Source organism: Gambusia affinis, linkage group LG17 (assembly GCF_019740435.1).
Source record: "Gambusia affinis linkage group LG17, SWU_Gaff_1.0, whole genome shotgun sequence".
In the NCBI taxonomy this organism is placed as follows: domain Eukaryota; kingdom Metazoa; phylum Chordata; class Actinopteri; order Cyprinodontiformes; family Poeciliidae; genus Gambusia; species Gambusia affinis.
In genome coordinates, this window is record NC_057884.1 from 2,484,666 (window position 1) to 2,505,030 (window position 20,365).

The 20,365-nt window shown below is 40.2% G+C and overlaps 1 protein-coding gene across 3 annotated transcripts; it reads left to right on the plus strand.

Annotated features, from left to right (window-relative positions):
- Window positions 1-3,822: 3,822 nt before the first annotated feature.
- On the plus strand, window positions 3,823-17,342 carry LOC122819249 (substance-P receptor-like). 3 transcript variants are annotated; one of them, XR_006368577.1, is made up of 8 exons: window positions 3,823-4,292; window positions 5,384-5,559; window positions 6,710-6,904; window positions 10,715-10,865; window positions 10,989-11,185; window positions 11,355-11,454; window positions 14,027-14,138; window positions 14,229-14,370. XR_006368577.1 is itself a non-coding variant. In XM_044095821.1 (7 exons), exons 1-7 carry the CDS (start codon window positions 4,068-4,070, stop codon window positions 14,361-14,363), a joined length of 1,179 nt encoding a protein of 392 aa, XP_043951756.1. In that variant the 5' UTR covers window positions 3,823-4,067; the 3' UTR covers window positions 14,364-17,342. The 3 variants fall into 3 exon arrangements, 2 of the variants coding, with proteins under 2 accessions (XP_043951756.1, XP_043951758.1); XM_044095821.1 differs by lacking the exon at window positions 14,027-14,138 and having other exon boundaries at window positions 14,229-17,342; XM_044095823.1 differs by lacking the exons at window positions 11,355-11,454; window positions 14,027-14,138 and having other exon boundaries at window positions 14,229-17,342.
- The last annotated feature ends 3,023 nt before the right edge of the window (window positions 17,343-20,365 follow it).

Sequence of the window (20,365 nt, forward strand, 5' to 3'; positions counted from 1 at the left end):
TGTACTGACATCTGTGATTTATCTCAGCCTGAACCGAAACACGAAGAGGAGGAGCAGCGCTGCTGTTGAGCCTCTTCAAATTACGTTTCACTCTTTGTTCTGTTTGTATCTGATTTGTCCTTTTTCTTCCTTTCTATCTTTCTTTATTTCATTCTAGTGTTTGAGTTGTATTGTTTAACTCCTTCAGGCTAAAACGTCAGTTGGAAAGCCAGGACAGCTGACCTTGGACTTCTGGCTACAAGGACTGGCTTCAAGCCCAAAAGACGCATAACCTTTGTGTTAGTGAAGGAGGAGAGCCGCTGTAGGCTGGAGCTTTAAATGTCCGTCCTTCTCGCATATCCATCTTTAAGAGGCAGTGTTATGTAAAATAAATGATTTTTTGAGCTTCACATCATGCTATAATGTTATTCCCTCATCAAAAACATACCTGACGTATTGCCTTGATTCTTTCATGCAGGTTTGAGAAATTCATTAGTCTCCAAGGCAACTGGTTAGCTGTGCAAAACACCTGGGTGGAGCTAGCTCCTACTTTGAGACGCAGTTTCCAAGTTTCCACCTCACAAAGCAGCCCTCCCCTGCGACTCCCCCACTCAGCTCCTTCAGACTAGCCAGTGGCAATTAGCAAACACCTGGTGGAACTGAGTATCTGCTGAGCTCATTTTAAGAGATTCTTCTCAGTGCAATGCTGCTAAAACCTTGTGAAATGGTTAATAGAGGAGCCACGTTGTGATGACTTCCTGAATTTGGAGTTTCACGAAGAGCAGGAGTTTCTTAAAGAGACAGATGCCCAATTTCAAGGTGCAATATTATGAAGTCAAATTTCTTTTAAGTCCTATTTGACATAATTTTTTACAATAACTGAAGGTAACTTGACTGTGCTATAAAATAGCATAATGTGGCTGGAAAACACATAATATTGCTCCTATAATGTACTTTTCAAAAATAATTCAAAAGCTAAATGGATAAAGACAAATCCCGAGTTGACCAATTAGAATAATAACAATAATGTCTTTAAAGCTGCCGTCTGCAATGGAATTCCTGCAAGTTCCCATGTTCCCAGAATCCTTCAGGAAATTGTCAAAACTCTCTGTGAGGTGTGAGATGATCTCCAGAAGGGGTTCCTCCACCAGACTCTCCCAGTTCACCTTTTCTACCTGCATAGACAGATTGGCAGCATGTAGTAAATCTGCTCCTGGTCTGTTATGGTGAAAAGAAGAGCTGCAGCTGTTCATTTACCAGACTGTTGTCGTTCTCCATCTCTTGCTCTACGCTTCGGTTTGTCCAGAGTGTCTGGACCCTCGGCTATTGAGAAGTGATTGCTTCATGGAGGCGTGGACTGTGCTGTGGTTTCAAATTTTAACCAATCACTAACGTTTGGCCTTGATGTGTAAAGTTCCAGTTTAACACTAGGAAGTCTACGGCAAATTGCCTGCACTGTATATGACGGCGAGAGAGTGGGGGAAGAATTAACATATTGAACTAATGCATTCAATACGTTTGGTCAATATTCGGAAACTTAATTAAAACTCACTGAGGGACTTTGTTCACTTCTTCCACTGCCATGAAACTACAGGCGGAGCACGATTCTAAAAATGGATGTTATCGTTTACAACTTCTCCTGCTGTCTGATTGGCTCAGAAGAAATTTGACCAGAGGAAATTCGTGTCAATGGGTGAAATCCCAGATGGAGCTCTGAATGGAGATGAGAATTAAACTGAATTGAGTAGAAAAGGTAACGGTCAGATTAATGCTAGTGCTATAACAACACAAAGTAGTTGTTCTAGTAGTTGTTTAAATTTTTTCCACAGCTCAAAGTCCCAGGCTTTATTCATAGAACCATTTGATAGAGTCAGTTCTGAAGCCAATGTTTTTAGTACACACAAAATATGTAGTTTAGAATAGAGCTAAGTGCTTAAAGTGACAAGATAAAATGTTCTGTGAACTCACTTGTCCTTCAATTAACACGACTTCAGAAAACGGAACATAATATCAGAACAATAAAGTCACTAGTAGCAGTGGAAGGTTCAGGTAAAACTTACTTTAAAAACTAACTCAAGTAAATTTAATTATGACTCTCCTTTGAATATTACTTTAAATTCCTACACTGTTTCCCTGTGAGACAAAATGAAAATGTTGACAGTTACTTAATTTCTTTGTGTCTTTATTTAAACATTAGTTATGCATGTTACAAATAAACTCTGAGCCTTTTTCTTACTCAGTATTTATTTTTGCTCAGTTCTTCTCCCCTCTTCATCAACCATCTGATGTAATTGTGTGTTGTTGTTTTTTTGCTTTCCTATTCTCTGAAGAACAGAGATCTTACCCCCAGCCGCGTCAACACGTCCCCATTACTGACTTCACACCTTTTTTTTTTTTTTTTTAATTTGAGTTTATTTCTGACAGCAGGTGCTCTGCCAGATAAACAGACAAATTAAGAAGACTCTCAGTCACTCTCAGGTGAATTGTGCCTCTTTATTTTATTCCACATCATTTCTCCTCCTCTCGTTCAAACACGACCCTGCGCTGCCTGCGCCGCGGCGCTGGGTTCGGCAGCTGCGAGGGGAGCAGGTGAGGAATGAGATTGAATTCCTGTTTTCTTGCTGTGGAGTCTAATGGCTCTGATGAGATGCGACAGACAGACAGACAGACAGACAGACAGACAGGCTGCGGATCTAAACCTTCTCGTTCAAGTGCTGCTCCACGCATCTGTTTTTTGCGGGATTGGTTGATGATGGGCTTAAAGAACTGGACTCATTGAGCCGGACTGCGGCTTCCCGCCAGCACTGATCACATAACGAACATCAGGTCATCCTGATTGGAACATATCTACATAGAGAAAAAAAAACATACTTGTATTTTGGTCTGTTTCCTGGCCGATCATAGATATTTACACAGATTTACCAGCTCATTCTGGTTTTGACCATAACAATTTTTTTTTGTCTGAAAAGTTGCTTGTTATATTGACAAAGTTTCTAAATTGGAAACAGTAGGATGGATGACTGTTTACCCAGATATTACCTGATGGTGGGACTGTCAGTCAGTCCTCTCACACAGCAGACAAATGGGAACAGTTCGTGATTTTCAAGTAAATAACATCGGTTTCACGTGTAAGTATCGGCAGATGTCAATTTCTCAAAATTAAGGAAGACTGGGCTGATTTATCGGCTGGCTGATATATCGATGCTCTCCTGCTTTAAATTGTTTCACCTACTACAAGAAATTATCAAACAGCATCATTATTTCAGACACAGTCCTCTGTACTGGTAAGAACTGCTGTTTCTAGCATGATCTTTATCGTCACATTTTTTGTGCACCTGTCGAAAAGTTTCAAAACATAGCAACCTTTGACTTTTGGACATTTTCAACTTTAGAAACTCACATTTCCATGTTTTTTCTATAAACCTAATTGATAATTGATATTAATCTTAGCACTACAAATTATTAATTAATTATATTAATTAATAATTAAAAATTTACACCTCCGGTTGTCTTCTACAATGACCATGTTATGCAATCCTGATGCTTAAAAGCTCTCAATAGACTTTTACATCTTCAATGTTTCATTCATAGAAGCCTTTGGTTTCCACACAGCCTTGTTCTCTGTTTAATGCATTTATGTATTCGCACATTTTTAGGCACGTTGTGTTTATTTCCGCCCGCTATTTCCTTTGCTTAAAAAGCAACATCATCAAACTGACCCAGATTAATCCTGCAGAGATTATAGCTGTTCATATGAATTAAGTTTGCTCACACGGTCATATATAATTGTCCTGGAATGTGATTCTGCGCATAAAGAGCCAACACTAATCATGATTGGTGAGCGGGGGTTATAGCAGCTGGTGTGTGTGGAGATGAGGCAGACCAGAAGTGCGTAAGTAGTTGGCTGGTGTGCCGCTGCGTTTTGCGCTCCCCCACATCAGTGGAGCGCTGAGTGCGCGGTGCGTAAAATGAGCGAAGACGCGCCGAGCTGCTTTTGCTCTCCAGGATTCCAGTAAGAAGACTCGAGCCTTTTTTTTTTTTTTTTTTTTTTTTTTTTTAAAGTCTGGGATTGGGGTTATGCCCAGAAGATGGACGCGCTCTACAACGCCACCGAATGCAGCGGCGAAAACGGGACGAACGTCTCCGCGAACTGCAGCGACGGCTTCAACAAGTTCATCCAGCCCGTGTGGCAGATCACGCTGTGGGCCGTCGCTTATTTCGGCATCGTGGTGGTGTCTGTGGTCGGCAACGTGGTGGTCATCTGGATTATTCTGGCGCACAGACGCATGAGGACGGTCACCAACTACTTTCTAGTGAGTCGTGCGTAAAAATAGGGAGTTTTGATACGGGAGTGAGGAAACTTTTAGATATGAGGCTTTTTACTGTAATACAAGAATTTGTCTATGTATACAGCGATCTGTGCCTACGTCAGGGACTCTTGTAGGAGCTATATAAAGAAATCAGCCATGAAAAGCAAATCTCAATGTACTGATCTTGAGATTGACTTCCAGGCTCTGTAAACTAGAGAATAATCTGCTAATGTGAAGGGAACTTTATCAGATGAAATGTTTGGTTGATAGATTAAGCAAAATAATAATAATAATAATAATAATAAAACGTATAATATCAGCCACACAAAAACAAAAACAAAGAGCAGACATCTTTTATTGAGCAAAATCGCAAAATCAGCTGATGTCTCAAACTCCAGCTGAGCTTCATTCTTCTTCTCCTTCAGTCTAACCTTTGACCTGTCTGCTGCTTTCCTGTCTCAGAATTAAATTACACTCAGCTGAACTGCGTTCACTCATTAGGTGGCATCTGAAGACAACTGGTTGATTTTTGTTTAAAAAAACAAAACTAATTCAGTTCCCACATTTTAGATTTTTTGTTTGTGAGAACCTTTGAAAGCCGTTGTCGATTTTCCTCTAGTATAACGTTGTGCGCCAAATTGTGTTGATTTATAGCGCACATTTCCAATGAAGCACATGGACGTTTATGTCAGTAATGAGACAAAATGGGAAAGGCTCCCAGGGTTTGAATACTTTTCCTCAATGAGAATAAATCCTGAGATCTACTCTTATAAAGGAAGGGTTTACAATAAAGTGTTATCAAAGATGAAAGGTGTTTTTCAGTTCCCAATCAGATCTGTCTGTCCTCTGAATCTAACCCTCGTCTAATAAGTTGCATTTTGAAAGATTGTGACAGTTACAGTTGACTAAGTGTGTTTGCTCGTTCTCATTCGCTTTATCTTAGAAACCATCCATTTGCAACATCGAACTGGAAAGGACTCTCTCTCTCTCTTTCAATAGCATTCCATATCCAGGTTCAGATTTAAAATAAGGATATGCAAAATCATGTTAGGTTTACCAGTTACAATAAAGTCAACTTTGTCTTTCCTCTGCAGGTGAACCTCGCTTTCGCTGAGGCCGCCATGTCGGCATTCAACACGGTGATCAACTTCGCCTACGCCGTTCACAACGAGTGGTACTTTGGTTTGGTCTACTGTCGATTCCACAACTTCTTCCCCATCGCCGCCATATTTGCCAGCATTTACTCCATGACAGCCATCGCTCTGGACAGGTGCGTCACGCTCTACGGGGTGTTTGTGTCTGAATCACAATCTGTCACGACATGAGAGTCTTCCTTTAAAACAGCAGAGGTCACATTTCTGGTCACATGGGGACAGAGAAAGGAGACTGGGGGGATGGGAGCAGGGAGGCACCGATGTGAATATTTTGAGCCAATATCAATGCCCAATATTAGTATTGCTGATAACTATCCTTAGCATTCTCTGCTGACAGGAAGCTATAGTAAAGCAGAAGCATGGGGGTGGGGCTAAGACACTCCTCCTTGCTGTGATTGGTTGTTTCTGATCAAGGCAGAGGAGCATAATCTTTTCACAGATTCATACCATACTGTCACATCATAGTGACCATATTAATGAATATGGGTTAGAAAGAAATAATACAAGTTAAATGCAACAGCTTAATGCCATAGCAAGAAGAAAATAAAAAGTCATTTATCAACTTTATTTTATTAAAGACACAAAAAAGTGCATATACATTTTTTTTACAACAATCAGAAAAGATCAATTTTGCACTAAAAAATATTTAGAATAACCACAGCAGTTTCAAGCTTGTTCAAACCTCTGCAGCCAGGGTCATTGCACCTTCTACATTTTTAGCCTAATTCATTTTATACGTTCATTTCCTTCAAAACAGGTTGTTGGTTAAAAGTTATGCAAAGTTTCAGTCTCTGTTGAGCCACGAGCATTATGAATTATCCCACTTTGTTGAAAGCGATGACCCCAAACACAGCTGCTGCTGTTCGGCGGAACTTGAAAGGTCAATGCAGTTCGACTTGAAAAGTTTCAGTTTCTGGTAGATGAAGTCTTCCAGTATCCTTCAAGGTCCAGGTAACCTGGTTCTAAAACTCTCTGAGAAAGTCAAGTGCTATTAAATTAGAGGCAATAATTGTCTATTTAACTCAAATTGAGTCTCAAATCATTGTCTGAGTCGGTTAATTTTCATTCTGTGAGATTAATAGAAATCAGAGGCCACCCATGAGGAAAATCAAGCTCTTAGCAACCGCTGGAAATAATAAGAAGAAATTGCAATTTATAGCTGATTGTCATGGAAAGTCCAGTTCAGTGAAGTTGCTCCATAAATCTTTGGGTGCGTGTGTGTGTGTGTGTGTGTGTGTGTGTGCGTGTGCGTGTGTGTGTTTGCAGATACATGGCCATCATCCACCCTCTGAAGCAGAGGTTGTCGTCCACTCAGACTCGGTTGGTGATCGGTGTGATCTGGCTGCTGGCTCTGCTGCTGGCCTTTCCTCAGTATCTCTACTCGTCCACCGCAGTGCTGCCTGGACGCACGGTTTGCTTCATAGACTGGCCTGAATACGACACTGTTGACTTCAAAAAGATGTGAGTGGCTGACTTGGTGTTTCCTCCTGACCACAGTGTTGTCTTGCAACTTGTGAGAAACAAGTTGAAATCATCTAATGGTCAAGTTATTCCCATGAGTCTTTTTTTTTATGTGTTGTTAAGAGGAGATAATTCTGGACTTGTCTTTAGAGAAAACTGGTTGTTGTATCATTAGTAGAAAATTAATAAAATATTCTTGGGCTTATTAGGCATTTTCATTGTTGAATGTGTAACAAAACCTTTACATTTTAAATTTATGATGGTCAAATCAAACATTGGACTTTATTTGGTTTCAAAGTAAAAGCCGTCACAAACAGACATCTAACTGTGGTTCATTAGCCAAGTGTTAGCGGAAATCATTTCTTGATGGTGGGACTGAAAATTTTACTCTACAGATGTAGCAATACAAAACGGTGACTCAGGATGCGTTCCCATCAAACGTTTAGTCCGCTTTTAATCCAGTTCCACTCTGTTTGCCCAGAAAATGCAGTTCATCTGGAAAGGTGTGAAGGCACTGTCAGACTCTGATCCACCTACAAACGTAGGTGTTGGTTCAGTTCAAATTCTAATTCGGTTTGAATGCACATGTGAATGCCAAGCGGACTGGAGACTGCTCCAAATGCAAGAAGTGGACTATGGCACAGGGCTTTCTGGATAAGTCCAACCAAAACAAACGTTACTGGCGCCAGTGGGAGAAATGCTTTGTGATCTTTAGCCAAAGAAAAAAGAGAAATCCAGGACCATGCCTTTAATGTACCATTTAAACTATAGTCATAGTCAATAAATTGAAATATGTGTTCTGGTGAGGATTAAAAGCCCCTTTTTGAGAATGACGACGTTTAAGACGGTCTGATGTAATATTTTATTCCTAAATGTTATGTTTTTATTAGCTGTAAGTGGAAAATCATCATAATTAACAATAATAAAGCCTTGAAAACATCAGTCTGATCAGTCAAATTAATGTATGTTAAGAGTTCTCACTTACTGAGATAAATTGATTTTGGCTTTACATATTTATTTGCAAAATTTCAACTTTTACTTCAGCGGTGGAGAGGATTACTCCGACCCTTTCTGACGTACTTCACTATTTTTTATTCATAACCAGAAGCACTCCAGGTCTCAATTTTTTCTTTTTCTCCTCTTCTTCCAAAATTATCACCAACTTCCAGCCGACAGGTTTCTGTCATGCAGTCTGCGTGTCACAGCGCCGCTGGCCTTTGAGAATCCTGCAGGCTGTAAAATATTCATAAATACAGGCGGTCTGCTACAGTGCTGTGGAAAAGCTTTTGACTCCCTCACAGATGTCTTCCGTTATTTTTAAAATTTTATTATTATTATTTTCAGCCTCACTCAAGTTCCAAGTCATCAGACAAATTGATAGAAATCAGATCAAGAAGCAGCATTCAAATATCGCTTTCATTTATTCAGGAGAAACAACCTAAACCAACCAGGTCTGTGTGGAAAAGGTCAACTTACTAACTGCAATCAGGTGTGATAACAACAAGTAGTCACTCTGGAATTTTGGATCTATTTCTATTTTTTTCACAGAATTGTTTAATTCATTTATTAATGACAGTAGCTGGTTTTCTATTGATCTGAAAATTGGGCAAATTGGAGTTTTGAAAATAAATTGGCAGGTTCCAATAAAAAAAAAAACCTCACGCTTTTGTTCCAGGCCGAAGTGGCTTTTCGGCCGTATCGAAATTAGTGCATTTTGCAAAACTACAATGGAAACACTTTTTTTGCATCACACGAGTCACATGATCAACAACCATGGTTGGAGGATCATGGTGAAGCTTTATTTTTAATTAATTATCACATGAACAAACTTGTACATGTATGATTTTTATTGGCGTTTGTTATTTGATTGAAACACAGCAATTGGAACATTATGTGTTTTACATTAGCAGAATGTTTTGCACTCACTTGTAAAGGAAATACAGCTGCTCTTTTTAATACTAACACATTGAAGGCCTCCAGGATTAGATATTTTATTAGGCTGCGGAAAATGCAGAGTTTGTGAATAAACAACAACAAAGAGGGACAAAATGGCCACCATGTGAAACTTCCATGGCCAGAACTACTGCTGAGCATAAACAACAGAAAAGCCCATCTCTCATTGGCCAAAACATCTTAATGATCTCCAAGAGTTCTGGAGAAATATTCTGTGGACAGATTAGAAAAAAAGTACTTTTTGGAAGCATTGTTTATTCATCTCAGCATTTTAGAAAAACGAATCCAAGAGTGAGTCATGGTGGTGGTAGCAGCTGACCTGGTACTACAGCATGATCTGATGGAATTGATGGAAACATAAATTTTGCCATCAGCCTAGTTCCACTTAAATAAAGCAGAAGGGCAATAATCAGAAAGAAGTCCACCTCTGATTAGTTTTTTTTATTTTTTTATGAAGGTTTGGGTGTTTCCTTGGTGAAGTCCACACTGTTTCACATCAAACATATTTTGAGATTAAAGTGTGTAGAAAAGTAGAGGGCAAACACCACTTGGTCATGTTGAGACTATTGTCCTGCACTGAACTGAACTTCTTTATTCATTAAAAACCTCAGCTTGTTCCTAAGCCATCAGGTAGATGTCTCCATCACTCACTGTTATTCTGCATCATAAGGAATTTTGCATCATTACTGCGTAACCGTTCTGTCCAAACCCTGCGGCACAGAAGTCATGATGTTAGATTGATGTACAACAGCCTTCAAAACGGGTTTGGATCCAAGGTAAACAGAACATGATGAAAGACGTCTCACAGGTCCAGTGGGTGTTTGTGATAAATGAGCCCGATCATTTCTCACAGTCATGTGGATTATTGCAGCTTTTCAGTTGTCTTGTTGCACTGTGGTCAGCTCAGGCCTCAGTGGACAGCTTGTCAATATGATCCACCTCAAATCTCAACCGGTGCTACTAGGTACAAGAAAACATCTTCATATAAAACGGCCCATGTTTCAGAAAATGTGTAAATTCTAGCCATTTTTTTTTTGTCTAATCCTCTGCCATATAAATGTGACTCTTCCTTTAATAGTTTTATTCCGGGCACATCATGAGCTTTCTGTCTCATTTGACACTGGAAGCTTCAGTATGTGTGTTATCCTTCTATTTAGAGTCAAACTCCTGAAGCTGGAGTCAATTTGCACGTTTCATTCATTTTCTGTTTGTATGTCAGAACTGGTCATACCATATCATGTCATTCTTTTTATGTATTTTCTGTATATACCATTGCCACCCAGGAAGAGTTAGGGTCAGAAAATGGTGCTGATAGGGTGAACTAACTCTGAGTACTGTAGGTGAAGTGTGAAGTGGCAGCAGGCTGATGCACGTCTTCTGTGTAACACACCACACCTTTTTTTTTATCATTTCACACATCAAAACATCAGCCGCAAAGGGATTTGGATTCCATGATCTGTATGAAAACAGAAGAGTAGTTCCCGTCCTGTTTGTTTACAACTGGAGAGGGTTTTTTCTTTCTTTTTTTTTGTGAATCTGTCAGGAACTGGCCGTTTGTTTTAGCAGATCTGCTTCCAGGTTCCATATACTGCGCATCCACAGATTGCGTTCCACCATTACACTGACATGTTTCTTCAGTGTAAAGGTGAAACAGGATCTGAACAAGGATGTTTTGTTCACTTACTGTACTGGTACTGGAATGGGTTCACAACGTTTTGACCCATCGTGTTCCTGGTATTAAAACGCCACCTAATCAGTCCAGACTGAATAAAAACTCTACTTAAGCTGAACTGTGTTCCATACTGCAACTCTGACTGCTCCATCATAGAGGACCTGCTTGCGTTTTTGTTGCCGCAGCTACTACGTGTGTGTGACCATACTGATCTACTTCCTGCCCCTGTGCATCATGGGATGGGCGTACATGACGGTGGCCGTCACCCTGTGGGCGAGCGAGATTCCAGGAGACTCATTTGAACACTACGCAGAGCAACTCATCGCCAAACGCAAGGTAACCCAGACAACTCCCCAACCCGTCATTTAACCTGGTGATTTTCTTAAAATCCCTAACATGTAAGCAGCCGGAGAGAATAAGCAGACTATTCAGTCATCTCCACCATACCACCTCTGGCAGGTGGTGAAGATGATGATCGTGGTGGTGTGCACCTTCGCCGTGTGCTGGCTGCCGTACCACGTCTACTTCCTGCTGCACCAGTTCTTCCCCGAACTGTTTGAGGAGCGCTACATCCAGCAGGTCTACCTGGCCGTCATGTGGCTGGCCATGAGCTCCACCATGTACAACCCAGTCATCTACTACTGCTTAAACAGCAGGTGAGCTGCTTAGCATGAAAAAAAAAAAAAAAAGGCGAGTTGTCTGTCAGCGTGGGTGTTTAGCCTCGAGTTGGGCTGTAATCTGGGTTTGTGTGCACAATCCTTTCCGCTTATTAATCCTTTCCCACTGTGTACTCCCCACGCCGCCCACCTCCTCCCCTACCGGCAGGTTCAGAACAGGCTTCCAGCAGGTCTTTTGCTGCTGTGCTCCCACCGTCACCAAAGAGGAGCTGCTGGAACTCAAATCTCCTCGTTACCTCCAAACCCAGGTCTGTGCAAGAAGGACGAATCGGAACAACAGGCGTGTGTTTGTTCATTCATTCATCTGCTGCTTTTACCGGCCATGTGTACCGACATACAGGGAAGGCATCACAGAGTAGTTGCGTTTCCATTAAAAATGTGAGCAGAAATTTTGTCTGTATTCTGCTAATGCTGAAAAAAATACACAATTTCGCGATTGAGGTGTTTCCGTTCATAGGGAAGTGAAATTAAAATCACATGTGAATAAACTTGTTAACGCGATGAGTCATTAAAAATCATGGTAGTGACCGATGGAAACAGGTGCATTAGATATATTGATAATTCAGTGATGGTGCTAGAGCTCGTCAGCCAATCAGAGGAGATCAGATCTTATTCAGGCTTTGGCGGGAAAAGCCCCGCCTACTTGGGAGCGGCTACGTATGCATCGTTTTGGGAAAATTGTAATCTGCAATTTTACAGAAGAAATATGGATTCAATATCTTTGAATGATACAAAATGTTATGTGTCATTCAAATACGTGACGTGTTGTTCAGTCAAACATGAATGACACAGAGCTGGGGATGATAATGCTCTGATTTATTGTATTGTGATGCTGTGAGAGCTCAAAAAAAAAAAATAAAACATCATCCTGAGACTACTTCCTGTTGCCTTCTTCAACATTTCTGCCAGTAGTAACATTGTACGGTTGATCAATTTACATGCAGTTTTGTGAAATAGATGTATTTCGATGCGGCCTGAAAACCACCTCGTCATAGCGCTAAAAACGTTTTACCAAAAAACTTGAGGTTTTTTTTTTTTCAAAATTGCCGTGTTTCGATTAAGCAAACTTATTTTCGCAATTTAAATTTGCGCAATTTTATGGTTAATGGAAACGCAGCTACTGTAACTGTAAGGACTTGACACACTTCCCTTGTCCATCTATTAAAGTCACTTAGTGCTAGTGGAGAAGCTTTTGCTCCTAGTCCTTCTGCTATTTTTAACCCAGCTGAACCTCTACCCAGTGAAACCCCGACTGCTGTTCAGTATTTTTTGTTGAACATTATTCAATAGAAAATTAAGGTTGGACAGCTGAAATACGATATTATTACTTGACACGCTATTGGCTTGTTCTTGCAAAGCAGCTGAATTGTGGGCATCAGCTCCACAGATAAAAAGAGTTTTTATCAAACCTCATGAGGGCTGGGGATGATAATGCTCTGATTTATATTTATATCTACTCAAAGGAGGAATAGAACCGAAAAGAAAAAAGTGACGTATCAGAAAATCAGTTCAGCTTTTGTTGTCTTTGAAAGATAAATTATCAATACTCTATTGGTGTCTGACTGAATATTATTCTCCCTGCTGGTGTGCACGGCCAGTGTGGTCACAAAAACCTTGATTGGATGCGGATGTCTGCTGAGAGTCTAGTGAGTGGGTACGACGCTGTGGTTGAGTGGACATTAGAGCCGACTGGAAGGTATCAGCTCGGCTTAAGACAGATCATTAAAAGCCTGTAGGTGCAAAGACACAAAGGGGAGAAGTTGTTTTATCTATAATGATGAAGACAGAATTTTAAGCCAAACAACAACTGATATAGAAGATCACAAAATTAAAGCTTGAGTTGAATCTGTCCTATAAAACTGTTTTGAATTGTTTTTCTTGTAGCTTTTTGTTGCAGGGTAAATTTTGCCATGTGTCTTGTTACCTGAACTAAATTAAATTGTTTCTTTATAGCTTTCTAATAAGTCTGCACCAACTGGTCTTTATGGGTACACCTTTAGAAATGGTGTAGCCATTTCAACAAGACATTGTCTCCAATGCCTTGTTGGTATGGCAACAAGGCATTGGAGACGTTTCTGATACTTTTATTTACATTGACATGATTGATTCAAGCAGCTGCTGCAAATTTGTTGGCAGGATGATCCATGGTTTCCATGGTAGTTCTATCTGACATGCTATTGGCTGTAAAACAGACTATCCAGGTGCAGCATCCATTTTCCTTGGTAATTGCTGTACCCACAAAGAGTAAAGATAAGGAGGACCAAGAGTATTCTTTACTAGGAAGGTGGTTTGGACTGTGCACTTTAATGCATATTTGGATATATTTTGGTGTTTAAACTGTTAAAATGAAAAGACATAAGTGTTTTAGAGGGGGGGCTGAAGTATTTGCTCATTTCTGTTGTTGTACCCTAACCGCTGCAAATGTTGGGGAGCCAATGCAGTCAGACCTAAAGTCATCTAAATGACCTTTTATTCCTCATTCTGATGCTCAAATTGAACTTCACCAAGCTGACTTCGGCACATCTAGATGTCTTTCTTTGATTTGGCTGATTTGCTATTTGTATTAACCATTTGAACTGCTGAACCTCATAAAGCGACAGAATTCCAGCATCAACTAGTAAACGTTGTTATTTTTTTTTTTAGTGTCTTAACTTTATCTGAGGTGCTGCATCTGTCCCGCTGTGTCTCTGGTTCCAGATACTAAAATATGCATGAACATTTCACATGTTGTTTGTGCTGTGTCTGATAAAAAGAAAAATAGGGTTCAAGTCATTTTTAAACCATTGGACTTTGGTTTTGTTTTGTTTATATTTCACACAGAACCCCAACGTTTTAGGGAACATGGTTGTTTGGGAAGTGTTTGGGTAGAATAGAGGTAATTCTGAGTGTAATTGAGCTGAAGATGAACTCTGCCATCTGTCACCAGCCCATGGTAAATAACACAACTCTCTCAGCTAGGACATGCATCAGCGACTGTCTGGACCTATCTGCTCACCGAACTGTTGACGCTCTCTGCTTTCAGGTCAGCATATACCCCGCAAGCCGAACGGAGACCGTTGCTCCTGCCGCAGCAACCGAGGCGCCACCTGCCGAGTTGCACGTTTATCCTCACGTGGAAGTCGCAACGAACGGCTCGGTCTCTGACTCGCTGCCCTAAAGCTCTCATGATTCCACCGTTAGGAGTAAAGAGTGGAGATGCCCGGATTTGTCCCAGGAGCACGGCAGCACGTAGAGACCAATGCTAACACGGCTAACCGACCTGTGTACAGGTCACGCTTGAGTTAAACGGCTGACACAACCACATGATATCATTGGATGAGGGCATCATCACAAAGTGACGTATGACACTCTCATCCTTCATCACCTGCACGGCTCAGAGTCTTGACCCCCCTGACCTCCACACACACACACACACACACACACACACACACGCACTGTGTTCCTGACTTGGGGGGCTGTGTTTGCTTAGCAACAGTGTCAGTTTTTAACTGTGTTGCATGGGAGCTTGGGGAGTGATCACAGACTGCCTGTCTGTACAGACCCAGCACCTGTTGGGCAGGATTAGCCCCTTGTTTTGACAATGTGTGGAGCCCGGTTCGGTTTGCAGCAGCCAGGTCACAAGCCCGGCTAAATATAGAGGTCCAGAGATGGGAAACCAGCCACACGTAGCACAACCAGGGGGGAGTCTGAGGCTCATTGCTGCAGACATAAGGTGCAATTTCAGTGTCACAGGTACCAGGTGCAGGTGTTTGTGTCGTGTGTCTTTGCCTTGTGATGAGCTGCTGATCTGTTTAGATTGTAGCAGTCGCCATGCAGCGTTTCCATTAACCATGGAATTGCGTAAAGTAAAATTATGACAATAATTTTACTTAATGGAAACACAACAATTATGACAAAATCCTTTTTGCGGTAGGATGTGGTGGTTTTTCAGCCGTATATTGAAATAGATGTATTTCTCAAAACTGCGATGGAAACACTTTTCTGCATCACATTAGTCACACGATGAACAGCCAGATGTCACTAGTGGCGAAAACGATGAAGAACGTGACAGGAAGTGGACGGACGATGTTGTTCTTGGTGTTTTTGGACGATCTGCGCAGAGTTGGGCAGTTTCTAAGAAGTTGTGTGTCATTCCAACGTGTTGAATCCATAACTAAAAAAAATTGTAAAATTGCAGACTAAAATTTTCCCAAAACGCTGCATTAGTACTCCAATGCCTGAATAAGACGCTGACGTCTCCTCTGATTGGCTGATAGATGAGGAGTGAATGAATACAGACACATGTAACTCATGTATCTGTTAATATCTATGCCGTGCCATAGTGAATTTAATCTTTTATTTTAATTTAATCTCTTACTTAACAGAAATCGCAATTGAGAAATTATGTCTTTTTGGACATCAGCATCATAGCAACAAATATTTGCGCTCATTTGTAGTGGAAACGCAACTAATGTCAGTTTGTAAACCAGATTGAATGGGCGGGTAATTCCCATTCATCACTACATTTACTATTTATTGGTTAGTGCCAGTGGCTTTCTGCTTTTCTGTTTCTATACACACTGCCACTGTTTCTCCACAGATAGTTTTTATTCATATGCTGGTCACAAAGCCACTCCTGTGTCTGCCTCCAACTGCAGTGTATATATATGAACTGGAATTTTTCATAAAAAACAGGAAATGATTTGGTGTAGATGAAAAAGATGCCTCAGTCATATCAGTTTCCTAGAAGCACAGAGAAGAACAGTTTCCTGTTCATTGGAAACAAATGTGTGCTGCACACTTCAATTCAGAAACACTTTATTTATCCCAAAGGGAAATGAAATGTTGTCATGACTCATGTCGTGAAAGTATCTGTAAAGAGTTGTGGATGGTGATGCTGTGGGCAGGATGAATCTCGGGTCGCAGTAAGTCTTGCGATGAATTTTAAGAGGCCTCTTACTGCAGCTGCTGTTACTGAATGAGAGCCTCATGGCTGTCAACACATGCTAACAGCTCAATGTCAGGGCAGCAGATGTTATTCCACAGCAACATATTCTGGATGACACCATCAGTTGTTGGCTAGCACTGCTAATCCACCTCATTTGCTTTGCCACTCCTTTTTAAACCTCTGGCTGCCTGGATGGCTGGACGGCAGAGAGAGGTTGGAGTAGAGGATATGATCCTTCCTCATTATGATTGAAAGAAGAGATGGTTAGAACTTCCTCCATCTCTCTGCTCATTGGTCCTGCTCCGAATCCACGCTCCTCTGAGACTTGGGGGTCGTAGTTCAGGTATTATTTGAGCTTTCAAGATGCTGATCAGTGTTTTAAGTGCTTTAAACAGTTAGCTGAATCTTTCCAGCTTCTCCGCACGAGAACCAGAAAGAATAATTGTCATGCAACATGCAATGCCTCAACCCAAAAAAAAAAAAGAACAGAAGTCTAGAAAAACAACAAATCAGAACTAAAATAACAGAGCAACTTTCACAGCTCAGCCCTGGAGGAAAATCCACCAGAGGACTGATATCTGTTTGGAGTATCAGCTTTTTTTACAAGTATGAGTTCTGGCTGCTGGTACCAGGCCCAATACTGATACCAGTACTGATACTGGTATCACTTTACCTAGTGGCTCTTTCTAAATGCACAATATTGACTGGCTTGAGAAAATCCTTAATAATATTACAGTAATAGTTGTTACATTTGTAATATGTATTAGCAAAAAGCTGTTGGAATCCATTTTAAGCCTTTATTTTATAGCCTCAGACAACCTCCTTCACTCTTTAGTAAAAATCTAAAAGTAATGCAGCCTGGTGGATCCCATCTTCTCAGTGTCCGTCAATGGATTCTGGAGTGACTGCACATAAAACTATTATTATGACCTGAAGCATTTGGTTTATAAAACTAAATAAATCTTTGCCATCTCTGGGGCTGTTTTGGACCAAATTTCATCTTTGTACGTGAGATCATATTACAAATGTTCTTTGTATTCAGTGAACTAGCTACATATGTGATTGTACTACTTTGTAAAAATCTGTACAGTGATAATTATGTATGCAGTACTATGTTGTTGTTTTTTGTCAGACTTAAACGTTTTAAATGTTCAAACTGATGTTAATGTCAAAAACAACCTGAATTTTCAATAAAGTTCAGTTTATTCATATGGCGCCAATTAACATCTCTTTTCAAGGAACTTTAGGAGAAAAAAAAGTCATTTTAACAAAACTCCCAGTACTTACTGGGAACCTGTCTGTATGAGTTTTGTTAAAATGTGTAAGGCAAAATGACTTCCACAGTTTGTCTTACACAGTCAGACAAACTGTGTAAGGCAGAGATGTCCAATGTGCGGCCTGGTGAACATTTTTGACCTCTGGAGTGATTTTGTGCGGCCCACGACTCCAGATCAAATACAAATCCCCTCAACTCAGCACAGGTGGCTGATGCAGATGGAGACTTTCCCATTTTTTTTATTTTTAATCAGCGCAAAATTGTTACAGGCAAAGTTGAGCTTTAGTTTTCCTTTGATGGACAGAAATTTTCTGCAGCTGCTGGTCCATTAATGCTGGTTGAGGTCAAGTTTTCTGGAATAAACGTTTTAAGAAATATTTTTTACTCAGTTTTTTTAACTTATTAGTGTTATTATGAAGCAAATCAACTGAAATAAAGAAACATCTTCCTTCAACACACACTTAGAAACAAGGCTTTTAATAAAATATGGGAACTGAAATTTGTTTTTTAGTCCTAAATGGAAAACATAAGCACTGAGTCATTCATTTCTCTCAGCTTCTCACTTCTTGTTTCTTTATAAAAAGGAATATGATATTAAAAAAGGCATTTGGAATGGACAGACTGGAAATGATATTACAGAACTCTAAATGCAAGTGTGTGTGGGTGTTTCTGTCTTGAACATGTCTAGCTGTAGGTTTGGACAAACTGACTGTAATCTGCATAAAATAACATAATCCATCACTGGTCTTTGTGAATGACTGAATAATAATTACTGTTGGCTCGATGAGTGTTGAGAACAGAAATCTCAATAAAACTAAACTCCTAATCACTCTGCATGAACACAAATCTGTGACATGCACCCTCTGTGATCCTGTTTACCTTTTAATGCGGCTTCCTTTATCATTTCTGCCGTCACGCTTAGACAGTCATCTAGAGATCAAAAACATTTAATTAAGAGATTGCTGGGTGTGACAACTTCCTCTTGGTTTTCCAGTTGGGATTTCTTTTTGATAAAACACAGGGATAGAATCCATGCTCACGCTGGTCAGAGTGAGACATCTCTCAGCCACTCCAGAGCTTTGAAGAGGAGGAAAGCAAAACGAGCTGCCAGCAAAATAATCCAGAGAGAGGACTTCACCGAGGCTGGATTTACAGAGCAGCAACACGGCCGTCTGTGCACCAAATATCAGGGCTGCACACTCATCTTATTGTAAAAAGATGAGTTTCCACAACTCATCGTTTTACAGATGAGTTGTAAAAAAAAAAAACGTCAGTGTTTAGAGTTGATTGGGCTTCATTAAATCCATAACAGTATTTACTGTCAAAGTATTCCACAAGATCAGATTTATGATGTAAATTCTAGATTTACATTAACTTTTATTTTTGTACAAAGAATACGACTCATTTTCTGTTGCCTTGATCTCCAACAGGAGAGCCAGAGAAAAAAAACTAGCGGAATGTCACCTTAGTTCTTCATTCCTCTCTTCCATTTTCCTTTGGTAATGAACAGAAAACCTTTGCTACATCGCAATATCCATTATCCAATTTCCTTGGCGCAAAGCTTGACTCAAAACTGCGTCTCTGGCGCCACCTGGCTGTTAACTTCCAAAGTGTAACTGTGCTGAATTAGTTTACAGATGGACAGTACTGGGCCCTAAAATTATTGAACTAAAGTCAAGCATATTGTCTTCAAAATAGGATTGTTGATAGGGAAAAATCTAAACCTAATATTTAAGTTACATAAAACCTTTTTGCTTTTTTTATTTCCCGTGCAGCAGTAGAGTATAGCCCCAAATCTTAACATGCCACACAAGCAGAAGAAAATGAACAATTTCGACATTTATGGAAAAGTATGGAAAGCCACAAGTACCACAAATCAATTTTCTAAAAAGACTTTAAATTGATACATGAAATTTTGTACATGAAAAGCCACAAGTGCCAGAATTCCATTTACTAAAAACCCCAAAATTGATTTCATACTTGAGTATATAGAATTAACAGAGCTTTAGGACTCTGCTTGAACCTGGAACCCCCACAAAAAATAGTTTGGACAATAATTACAGCACAGGTCTCTGCTATTGTAAAAGCTGTACAGAAGCAGATGGAAATGTTGACACTTGTTATTCCAGTTTGCGACAGACTGGCGACCTGTCCAGGGTGAACCCCGCCTCTCGCCCGGAACGCAGCTGGAGATAGGCACCAGCAACCCTCCCGACCCCGTTAGGGAAGAAGGGTGTTAGAAAATGGATGGATGGATGGATGTTATTCCAGTGAACAGAAACCTGTCCTCAGGAGGAAAAGGTCCACATCTCTCTGGGGGCAGGGATTGTGAAATATTCTGGCTAAGGAGGAGGGCAGGTTTCCAGAATGTGAACATAGACCTATAAAACAGATGCAACACTTTCAGCTACGTTTTCTCCAACCTGCATCAGTTCAGAGCATTCACACTTATTCCAGGAAAAGTTTTGAATTGATGAAGAAAGCTGCTTGAACATTGATTTATAAACAAAGACTTCACTCCTCTTCAATTCTTTCAAATCTGGAATCTGGACAGTTTAACAATTATATCTCAATATTATGCAACACTGCTTATTACGTAAGTATAGGTGTGCTTTTAAATTACTATGATACGTGGAAAATATTTTCCAGATTATAACAAAATTGGCTAAATTTCCTGGGATTTTGTGTGGAATTTTCTTTTTTTTTCCCCCCCCATCTTCTAAACAATTTCCCCTCAGGAACTCCGACTGACCTTTGTCCTGACCTTTGAGAATTAAACATGTACTAATAGGAAATAAGATTTAGCCCATGCGGTTAGTTGCTTTATTTATTTTTGCCACACTGGCTGGCTGATTTAAGATGGGATTTTTTTTTTTCTCTGAACTGAAATCGACGTCGATTCTTGCAATAAATTTCGGAACCAAACATGGAGATGAAATGGAACGTTTGTCAGTGG

What these genes read in the sequence shown, in the direction of transcription:
- LOC122819249 (XM_044095821.1), top strand. Translation starts at nt 4,068, where the DNA reads ATGGACGCGCTCTACAACGCCACCGAATGCAGCGGCGAAAACGGGACG. An exon ending in ACAGCCATCGCTCTGGACAG is followed by an intron (nt 5,560 to 6,709) that starts GTGCGTCACGCT and finishes GTGTGTTTGCAG; the next exon opens with ATACATGGCCATCATCCACC. An exon ending in CTCGTTACCTCCAAACCCAG is followed by an intron (nt 11,455 to 14,228) that starts GTCTGTGCAAGA and finishes CTCTGCTTTCAG; the next exon opens with GTCAGCATATACCCCGCAAG.